This window comes from Salvelinus fontinalis, chromosome 3, assembly GCF_029448725.1.
Source record: "Salvelinus fontinalis isolate EN_2023a chromosome 3, ASM2944872v1, whole genome shotgun sequence".
In the NCBI taxonomy this organism is placed as follows: Eukaryota; Metazoa; Chordata; class Actinopteri; order Salmoniformes; family Salmonidae; genus Salvelinus; species Salvelinus fontinalis.
The window spans coordinates 75,705,071-75,716,820 of NC_074667.1; the positions used below are offsets into that span (position 1 = coordinate 75,705,071).

The following is an 11,750-nucleotide window of genomic DNA, read 5'->3' on the forward strand; positions in this document are numbered from 1 at the left end:
ATGTGTGTAGTGAACTCCCTCTCTCTGTGTGTAGGGGACCTCCGGCACATCACCAAGCTGAAGCCGTGGGGTCTGTTGGAGGTGTTGGTGGAGAAGTATGAGTGGTCTAAAGAGGAGGCAGCTACCTTCTCCAGCTTCCTGCTCCCGATGTTAGACCTGGTACCAGAGAAGAGAGCCACGGCTGCGGAGTGCCTCCGACACGCATGGATCGCCCCCTAGAGGATCCCCGGGCGCTACCACAGTCACAAGCAGCAGACATGTACATAAACACACTAACGCATACACTCTTCGATACACACATTCAAACAAACGTAAACACACACCTCAACGGAGAGCCAGGGCTTTCACTATGACTGCATCTCCACCTAGTGGTTCAACACACACACACTAGACTGGCTGCTGAACACCCTAGTGTCCCAGGTATAATCCAGTAGAACTCTTATCTGTTTGTCTCTTATTTGGTTCCTTGTTTCTACTGACTGGATATCACTTGAGTATCAACGTCTTTTCTCTCTCCTCCCTCTCTTTTCTCTCTGTACCAATGATGACACCTGGTAACACGTTTTGTTCTGAGAGTATCCTGTCTTTTAGTTTTTGTCTTTTTTGATTTGAATATGCACACCTGTCAGAGTTAAGATCAAACCTTACAGACCTCCAATGGATCGTATCTCCAGAACACCAACTGTCTACCACTAGACTAGCACATCAGAATAGTTTTGTTCTATGTACAGTATTGATAGAGGTTAGTTTGGATCTTTCCTTCAATAACAAAACATATTTATTGTGTGTTTGTGGGGAAGCGTAGCTGCCTAGAATACGATAAAAAAGGTTTGGACTGTCATAGATTCTAAGGATTCTCCATGAGTTCTTCCTGAACTGGGAACCGATGTGAATGAACTGAAACTTCCTGAACGGAATGGAACCGTCCTGTTCCGTAAGTGGTTCTGTGACATCATCCCTGTCCTTTGTTGTCTCGCTCCAGGTAGCAGCTTTGTAATAGCACTTCGCACAATGTGGGGACAGTACCATGAACTCAATTTTAATTTACTACTTTCTGTTACCTGCATGGGTCCACAGACCATGACTAATGCTACTGAATAACCATGTTTCATATGTTCTCTCCTGTGGTGTTTAACGTTCCACACAAGGTTTGCCTCAGAGAAAGAAAAAAAATATTATTTTGGGTTTTAGCTAGATGGTGTGATACAATATCATGAGAATTATCCACTTTCACAAAATGATCAGAATGGGTACTACTGTATCTGATTCCAGAACAGCAGATTTTTATTTTCTATTCAGAAGGTCGTGGTTGCCTTCCAAAAATGGCCACCCTGCTCCCTATAAAGTTAGGAACACAGTGCCATTTTGAACGCATACCATATCTGGACCCCTGTGTTGTACATATCTGTACTAAATACGTTTCCCTCTACAGAACAGCGGCTGTACAGTTTTTAGGAGCTGCTGTTTCAACGGTGTACGTTATAAAGGAGAGGGGGCTGTTTACGTCCCAATGGCACCCTATTCCCAACATAGTGCACTACTTTTGACCTGATTCTTAAGAGCCCAGTTCAAAAGTAGTGCACTATGTAGGGAATAGGGTGCCACTTGGGACGGAACATGTCTGCGGTGTTGAAATTGAGTCGTTTAGGATATCAACTGATGCCTTGAGATGCGTTTGCTAGTTTTTTGCTGCATTTTAAAGCATATTTTCATACTGATGTTGCCCCGCTTGCAGTGGTCTGCTGTTTTAACTGCATCAAAGAGAAACAAAATCGTGGATTGTAATAATAATGAGGCTGGAATAAGGCTTTGACCCCCCCCCCCCTTTTGCTCTTTTTCTACAAGCCCCTCCCTTCTCTATTCTCTCTTTCCCTGACCGCTCCTTGCCTCCTCCTATGCCTTTGATTGTTTACTGCTAAATCGAGCCTCTTTTCTGTACTTAATAAAAATGAACATTTTGGAAATGGCTGACTTGTAATTGTTAGGATGCTATATAGTATTTTCTATATTTCAGTAAAACAAGTGTTGCCTACGTGTCAAACGCTTGCTATTTAGGGGTGCGAGGTAACAATGCTTGGTGGGTGAAAGTTGTCAATATGTTAAGAGGGTCTATGGTTCGAGCCCAGGCTGGGGAAAGGAACTGAAGAAACATGATTACACACGATCGGCAAATATTAATATGCAACATTTTTATTATTACTATGTTTATTACCACCGTTCTACATGAATTATTGTAAAGTAGTCCTTGTATTGGAGTTTTTATTGGCTATCAACTAGCTGGGCTTTACTCAGTCAACACCACTTCTGAGCCTTCAGTCATGTTAATGTTGTATGTGGTAAGTCTGTGGTCGATGACCTCAGGCTGCCTCTGAAACAAGAGAGAACTGACTGTTACACCATGGGAGCATTCTCTTCCAGACCGGTGGCCTCACTCGTCTGCGACGCTCGTTCCTCAACCGACAGTGAGGGCAGGTTGTCGTCATGCGATCTGATGCAAGACAATACTATTGGAGTGGTATTTGTAGTTATTACACACTAGTTAGTGGTATTCACAACATTTTACACACGGGTATCTGTTAGTACACAACTGACATTTTACAGTAACTATTGCACTGAACTAAATGACTAAAGTTTGGTAATGTTCATTAAAGACTCAGGAAGATAGTTTAAGTGGTCATTAGTGGTTTGGATGAGTATCCTAATGACTAGAACTGCAGGAGGCAAAGTTCAAAGGTCAAATATCATTTCTGTATTACATCCTCTGTGTGGGCTAGACTAGCCTCGTTCTCTTCTGAATGGAACATACACTGAGTACAAAACATTAGGAACACCTGCTCTTTCCATGACAGACTGACCAGGTGAAAGCTATGATCCTTTATTGATGTCACTTGTTAAATCCACTTCACTCAGTGTAGTTCAGGGATGGGTGACTGGCAGCCTGCGTACGTACCAATGAGTAACAAAAATGTAAAAATAAGTTAGGGCGTCCCGAGTGGCACAGCGGTCTAAGGAACTGCATCGCAGTGATTGAGGCATCACTACAGACCCGGGCTCGATACCAGGCTGTGTCCAATAGGGCGGCGCATAATTGGCTCTGTGTTGTCCTGGTTAGGGAAGGGTTTTATTTGGCTCATCGCACTCTAGCGACTCCTTGTGCTGGGCTTTGGTCGTCAGTTTGGATGTTCTTTCCTCTGACGCATTGGTGCGGCTGGCTTCCAGGTTTAGCAGGCAAGTGTTAAGAAGCGTGGATAGGTGGGTCATGTTTCGGGGGACGCATGACTCGACTTTCGCCTCTCCAGAGCCCGTTGGGGAGTTGCAGCGGTGAGACTAGGTCGTAATTGGTTATCAAGAAATTGGGGAGAAAAAGGTCAAATACATCAAAAAGAACTAAACGATTTGTATTTTTCGGGGAACCTACTGTTGATAGACTGACTTACCAATCTAAACAACAATACTATCGGCCAGCTATCTAAACCTGTAGTAAAGCATAGTCCAATTACCCACCAGGATGGGGCCCATTGTGTAAAATTGCAGCAAACTTTAAAAAGTTTTTTTTTTTTAATACCCTAGGACAAAATGTGTAGGGGGTTATGGATGTGGGTACACAGACCCAGGAGCCACTGCGGCCCCTCATGAGTTTTGTTTTTTTGTGGCCCCCACCGTCAGTTGCCCATACCTGGTGTAGATAAAGGGGAGGAGACAGGTTAAAGAATGATTTTTAAGCCTTGAGACAATTGAGACATGGATTGTGTATGTGTGTCATTCAGAGGGTGAATGGATAAGACAAAAGATTGAAGTGCCTTTGAACGGGGTATGGTAGTAGGTGCCAAGCGCCCTGGTTTGTGTCAAGAACTGTAACACTGCTTGGTTTTTCACACTCCAAGTTTCCGGTGTGTATCAAGAATGACCTACTACCCAAAGGACATCCAGCCAACTTCACAACTGTGGGAAGCATAGGAGTCAACATGAGCCAGCATCCCTGTGAAATGCTTTTAACACCTTGTAAACTCAGTGCCCTAACGAAGTGAGGCTGTTCTGAGGGCAAAAGAGGTGCAACTCAATATTAGGAATGTGTTCCTAATATGTTGTCACATTTCTTAGGCCTATACTATGTTATATTCTCCCAATTAATACAGAGCCTTCAGAAAGTATTCACACCCCTTGACTTTTTCCACATTTTGTTGTTACAGCCTGAACGTAAGATTGATGGAGATTTTGTGTCATCGGCCTACACACAATACCCCATAATGGAAAAGTGGAATTATATTTTTACCATTTTTAACAAATTAATTAAAATTTGAAAAGCTGAATTGTCAATGAGTATTCAACCCCTTCTGTTATGGCAGGCTTAATTTAAGTACAGGAGTAAAAATGTGCTTCACACGTGGTTGGTTAATAAATTTGTTTTGGAATGACTACCTTGTCTCTGAACCCCACACTGAGGCCCTCAGTCGAGCAGTACATTTCAAACACCTTTTCCACCACAAAGACCAGGGAGGTCACACATTGAATATCCCTTTGAGCATGGTGTATCAATACACCCAGTCACTACAAAGATACAGGCCTCATTCCTAACTCAGTTGCCGAAAAGGGATGAAACCGCTCGGCGTGTTTGAAGTAGACAACAGCTAGAGACTAATCTCTCTCGCTCTCTCACAACCTTTTTATTATGGATTTCTCTTCTCCATTAGAACTTTATGTTTTCACTACGTTATAAACAGAACTGCGTTATAGTGTTATATTCTGTGCTGTTCCATAGGCAGACTGACTCCACTCATCATGGCTCTGATTAAATGGAGGTAAATATATACACTGCTCAAAAAAATAAAGGGAACACTTAAACAACACAATGTAACTCCAAGTCAATAACACTTCTGTGAAATCAAACTGTCCACTTAGGAAGCAACACTGATTGACAATAAATTGCACATGCTGTTGTGTAAATGGAAAAGACAACAGGTGGAAATTATAAGCAATTAGCAAGACACCCCCAATAAAGGAGTGGTTCTGCAGGTGGTGACTACAGACCACTTCTCAGTTCCTATGCTTCCTGGCTGATGTTTTGGTCACTTTTGAATGCTGGCGGTGCTTTCACTCTAGTGGTAGCATGAGACGGAGTCTACAACCCACACAAGTGGCTCAGGTAGTGCAGCTCATCCAGAATGGCACATCAATGCGAGCTGTGGCAAAAAGGTTTGCTGTGTCTGTCAGCGTAGTGTCCAGAGCATGGAGGCGCTACCAGGAGACAGGCCAGTACATCATCAGGAGACGTGGAGGAGGCCGTAGGAGGGCAACAACCCAGCAGCAGGACCACTACCTCCGCCTTTGTGCAAGAAGGAGCAGAAGGAGCACTGCCAGAGCCCTGCAAAATGACCTCCAGCAGGCCACAAATGTGCATGTCTGCTCAAACGGTCAGAAACAGACTCCATGAGGGTGGTATGAGGGCCCGTCATCCACAGGTGGGGGTTGTGCTTACAGCCCAACACCGTGCAGGACGTTTGGCATTTGCCAGAGAACACCAATATTGGCAAATTCGCCACTGGCGCCCTGTGCTCTTCACAGATGAAAGCAGGCTCACACTGAGCACATGTGACAGAAGTGACAGTCTGGAGACGCCGTGGAGAACGTTCTGCTGCCTGCAACATCCTCCAGCATGACCGGTTTGGCGGTGGGTCAGTCATGGTGTGGGGTGGCATTTCTTTGGGGGTCGCACAGCCCTCCATGGGCTCGCCAGAGGTAGCCTGACTGCCATTAGTTACCGAGATGAGATCCTCGGACCCCTTGTGAGACCATATGCTGGTGCGGTTGGCCCTGGGTTCCTCCTAATGCAAGATAATGCTAGACCTCATGTGGCTGGAGTGTGTCTGCAGTTCCTGCAAGAGGAAGGCATTGATGCTATGGACTGGCCCGCCCGTTCCCCAGACCTGAATCCAATTGAGCACATCTGGGACATCATGTCTCGCTCCATCCACCAACGCCACGTTGCACCACAGACTGTCCAGGAGTTGGCGGATGCTTTAGTCCAGGTCTGGGAGGAGATCCCTCAGGAGACCGACCATCCACCTCATCAGGAGCATGCCCAGGCATTGTAGGGAGGTCATACAGGCACGTGGAGGCCACACACACTACTGAGCCTCATTTTGACTTGTTTTAAGGACATTATATCAAAGTTGGATCAGCCTGTAGTGTGGTTTTCCACTTTAATTTTGAGTGTGACTCCAAATCCAGACCTCCACGGGTTGATAAATTTGATTTCCATTGATAATTTTTGTGTGATTCTGTTGTCAGCACATTCAACTATGTAAAGAAAAAAGTATTTAATAAGAATAGTTCATTCATTCAGATCTAGGATGTGTTATTTTAGTGTTCCCTTTATTTTTTTGAGCAGTGTATATATATATATAGAATCACTGTTCTGCTTTCCATTTTATAATTAAACTTTTCCACGTGTCTCCATCTCACCCTCTCTCACACCTTCCCGGTCCGTCCATACCTTTTTATTTCCCTTCCAACCCAAAAGGTTTCAGGCAGTAGTTGGCCATGCCTTCTCTTTGGGAGACAGGACGATCTCTTCCCTCCATACATTTCCTCATCTCTCCATACCTTTTGTATTTTTCTTTCCCCTCCACCTGAAAGTTGGCAGGCAGTAGTTGGTCCTGTTTGTTCCCCAGGGAGAATGCTAGGAAGGAGAGGATGAGAGAGTCCATGATGCTGATGATTGCCAGGTTGTAGGCCAAGCACGCCGTGCAGTTACCCAGGGTGTACTTTCTGTTCTGTCCACACCTCCTCGCTGTCCCAGCCGCCCAGATAGATCATACAACCAATCACCATGCAGGTAGCTGGTGAGGGGGCAGGGCAGAGAGATTGACAGGTTATACAGCTTATCACCTTGCAGGTGGCGGGGGACGGGGAGGAACAGTTGAACAAGACCGACAGACACCCACACGCAGGAGTGAAAGTGGTTGCTTGACAACTTGAGTCTGAGAAAAATAAACTTAATCCACTATTTACACCTGAGCTCAGCCGTCTCCCCAGCCCTCAGCCATCTCCTCAGCAATCTCCCCAGCCCTCAGCCATCTCCCCAGCCCTCAGCCATCCCCCCAGCCCTCAGCCATCCCCCCAGCCCTCGGCCATCTCACCAGCCATCTCCCCAGCCCTCAGCCATCCCCCCAGCCCTCGACCCACCCCCCCAGCCCTCAGCCATCTCCTCAGCAATCTCCCCAGCCCTCAGCCATCTCCCCAGCCCTCGGCCATCTCACCAGCCATCTCCCCAGCCCTCAGCCATCTCCCCAGCCCTCACCCATCTCCCCAGCCCTCGGCCATCTCCCCAGCCCTCGGCCATCTCCCCACAACTCGGCCATCTCCCCAGCCCTCGGCCATCTCCCCAGCCCTCGGCCATCTCCCCAGCCCTCGGCCATCTCCCCAGCCCTCGGCCATCTCCCCAGCCCTCGGCCATCTCACCCAGTCATTGCACCAGCCCTCGGCCATCTCACCCAGTCATTGCACCAGCCCTCAGCCATCTCCCCAGCCCTCAGTCATCTCATCAGCCCCCTTAACACGTGCTGCCACATGTGATAGGATTAGATTACACCTTGAAACATTACATACACTCACTTTCTAACATGACACAGGGCCCAAGGCCACTCTCTTTCAAACCTGGAACACACACTAATGTTATACCCTGGCACTGGAAACGCACACTCCCTCTACCCTGGCACTGGAAACACACTCTCCCTCTACCCTGGCACTGGAAACATACTCTCCCTCTACCCTGGCACTGGAAACATACTCTCCCTCTACCCTGGCACTGGAAACATACTCTCCCTCTACCCTGGCACTGGAAACCCACTCTCTCTCTACCCTGGCACTGGGAACACACTCTCCCTCTACCCTGGCACTGGAAACACACTCTCCCTCTACCCTGGCACTGGAAACACACTCTCCCTCTACCCTGGCACTGGGAACACACTCTCCCTCTACCCTGGCACTGGAAACACACTCTCCCTCTACCCTGGCACTGGAAACACACTCTCTCTACCCTGGCACTGGAAACATACTCTCTCTCTACCCTGGCACTGGAAACACACTCTCCCTCTACCCTGGCACTGGAAACACACTCTCCCTCTACCCTGGCACTGGGAACACACTCTCCCTCTACCCTGGCACTGGAAACACACTCTCCCTCTACCCTGGCACTGGAAACACACTCTCTCTACCCTGGCACTGGAAACATACTCTCTCTCTACCCTGGCACTGGAAACACACTCTCTCTCTACCCTGGCACTGGAAACACACTCTCTCTCTACCCTGGCACTGGAAACATACTCTCCCTCTACCCTGGCACTGGAAACACACTCTCCCTCTACCCTGGCACTGGAAACATACTCTCCCTCTACCCTGGCACTGGAAACACACTCTCCCTCTACCCTGGCACTGGAAACACACTCTCCCTCTACCCTGGCACTGGAAACACACTCTCTCTACCCTGACACTGGAAACATACTCTCCCTCTACCCTGGCACTGGAAACATACTCTCTCTCTACCCTGGCACTGGAAACATACTCTCCCTCTACCCTGGCACTGGAAACATACTCTCCCTCTACCCTGGCACTGGAAACACACTCTCTCTCTACACTGGAAACATACTCTCTCTCTACCCTGGCACTGGAAACATACTCTCCCTCTACCCTGGCACTGGAAACACACTCTCCCTCTACCCTGGCACTGGAAACATACTCTCCCTCTACCCTGGCACTGGAAACACACTCTCCCTCTACCCTGGCACTGGAAACATACTCTCTCTCTACCCTGGCACTGGAAACATACTCTCCCTCTACCCTGGCACTGGAAACACACTCTCTCTCTACACTGGAAACATACTCTCTCTCTACCCTGGCACTGGAAACATACTCTCCCTCTACCCTGGCACTGGAAACACACTCTCCCTCTACCCTGGCACTGGAAACATACTCTCCCTCTACCCTGGCACTGGAAACACACTCTCTCTCTACACTGGAAACATACTCTCTCTCTACCCTGGCACTGGAAACATACTCTCCCTCTACCCTGGCACTGGAAACACACTCTCTCTCTACACTGGAAACATACTCTCCCTCTACCCTGGCACTGTAAACATACTCTCTCTCTACTCTGGCACTGGAAACACACTCTCTCTCTACCCTGGCACTGGAAACATACTCTCTCTCTACTCTGGCACTGGAAACATACTCTCTCTCTACCCTGGCACTGGAAACCCACTCTCTCTCTACCCTGGCACTGGAAACCCACTCTCTCTCTACCCTGGCACTGGAAACACACTCTCCCTCTACCCTGACACTGGAAACACACTCTCCCTCTACCCTGACACTGGAAACACACTCTCTCTCTACCCTGGCACTGGAAACACTCTCTCTACCCTGGCACTGGAAACACTCTCTCTACCCTGGCACTGGGAACACACTCTCTCTCTACCCTGGCACTGGAAACACACTCTCTACCCTGGCACTGGAAACACTCTCTCTACCCTGGCACTGGAAACACTCTCTCTACCCTGGCACTGGAAACACACTCTCTCTCTACCCTGGCGCTGGAAACACACTCTCTCTACCCTGGCACTGGAAACACACTCTCTCTCTACCCTGGCACTGGAAACACACTCTCTCTCTACCCTGGCACTGGAAACACACTCTCTCTCTACCCTGGCGCTGGAAACACACTCTCTCTACCCTGGCACTGGAAACACACTCTCTCTCTACACTGGACCTGGAAACACACTCTCTCTCTACCCTGGCACTGGAAACACACTCTCTCTCTACTCTGGCACTGGAAACACTCTCTCTACCCTGGCACTGGAAACATACTCTCTCTCTACTCTGGAACTGGAAACATACTCTCTCTCTACTCTGGCACTGGAAACATACTCTCTCTCTACTCTGGCACTGGAAACACTCTCTCTACCCTGGCACTGGAAACACACTCTCTCTACCCTGACACTGGAAACACACTCTCTCTCTACCCTGGCACTGGAAACACTCCCTCTCTACCCTGGCACTGGAAACACTCCCTCTCTACCCTGGCACTGGAAACACACTCTCTCTCTACCCTGGCACTGGAAACACACTCTCTCTCTACCCTGGCACTGGAAACACACTCTCTCTCTACCCTGGCACTGGAAACACACTCTCTCTCTACCCTGGCACTGGAAACACTCTCTCTCTACCCTGGCACTGGAAACACACTCTCTCTACCCTGGCACTGGAAACATACTCTCTCTCTACCCTGGCACTGGAAACATACTCTCCCTCTACCCTGGCACTGGAAACATACTCTCCCTCTACCCTGGCACTGGAAACACACTCTCTCTCTTCCCTGGCACTGGAAACACTCTCTCTACACTGGAAACATACTCTCTCTACACTGGCACTGGAAACATACTCTCTCTACACTGGCACTGGAAACATACTCTCTCTACACTGGCACTGGAAACATACTCTCTCTACACTGGCACTGGAAACATACTCTCTCTACACTGGCACTGGAAACATACTCTCTACACTGGAAACACACTCTCTCTCTACCCCGGCACCTTCACCAACAAACTAGAAAGGTCCAAACACACCAAGACAGTCGTGAAGAGGGCACGACAAAGCCTATTCCCCCTCAGGAAACAAAAAAAAATGTGTCATGGGTCCTGAGATCCTCAAAAGGTTCTACAGCTGCAACATTGAGAGCATCACTGCCTGGTACGACAATTGCTCGGCCTCTGACCGCAAGGAACTTCAGAGTGTAGTGCGTACGGCCCAGTACATCACTGGGGCTAAGCTGCCTGCCATCCAGGACCTCTACACCAGGCGGTGTCAGAGGAAGGCCCTAAAAATGGTCAAAGACCCCAGCCACCCCAGTCATAGACTGTTCTCTCTACTACCGCATGGTAAGTGGTACCGGAGTGCCAAGTCTAGGACAAAAAGGCTTCTCAACAGTTTTTACCCCCAAGCCCTAAGATTCCTGAACAGGTCATCAAATGTCTACCCGGACTATTTACATTGTGTGCCCCCCCCCCCCCCCCCCCCCCCTCTTTTACGCTGCTGCTAGTCTCTGTTCATCATAAATGCATAGTCACTTTAACTATACATTCATGTACATACTCCCTCAATTGGGCCGACCAACCAGTGCTCCTGCACATTGGATAACCGGACTATCTGCATTGTGTCCCACCCACCACCCGTCAACCCCTCCTTTAACGCTACTGCTACTCTCTGTTCATCATATATGCATAGTCACTTTAACCATATCTACATGTACATACTACCTCAATCAGCCTGTCTAACCGGTGTCTGTATGTAGCCTCCTACTTTTATAGCCTCGCTACTGTATATAGCCTGTCTTTTTACTGTTTTATTTCTTTACTTACCTATTGTTCACCTAACACCTTTTTTGCACTATTGGTTAGAGTAGGTTGTATTCGGCGCACATGACAAATAAACTTTGATTTGATTCGATTTTAGTGATTCACCATAGTGAAGGCGTAGACTCAGGTTTTCTGGGTCTCTACGTTTTTGGTTGGACAGGTTTCTCAATTTCTTTCCTAGGTTTTTGCATTCTTCATCAAACCATTTGTCATTGTTGTTCATTTTCTTTGGTTTTCTGTTTGAATTTATTTGATTTGTTATGGAAGCTGAGGTCAAATATACTGTTTAGACTTTCTCCTGCCAAGTTTACACCTTCCCTATTACAGTGGAACGTTTGGTCC

General features: G+C 47.9%; 1 protein-coding gene across 4 annotated transcripts in view; it reads left to right on the plus strand.

Annotated features, from left to right (window-relative positions):
• Nucleotides 1-1,964, plus strand: part of srpk1b (SRSF protein kinase 1b) — a 52,422-nt gene extending 50,458 nt beyond the window's left edge. For all 4 annotated transcript variants that reach the window (XM_055918044.1, XM_055918045.1, XM_055918043.1 and 1 more), the window contains one exon: nucleotides 35-1,964. In XM_055918044.1, coding sequence (XP_055774019.1) covers nucleotides 35-219 — 185 coding nt within the window. In that variant the 3' untranslated portion in view covers nucleotides 220-1,964. The remainder of the gene's footprint in view (nucleotides 1-34) is intronic.
• Nucleotides 1,965-11,750: the final 9,786 nt, after the last annotated feature.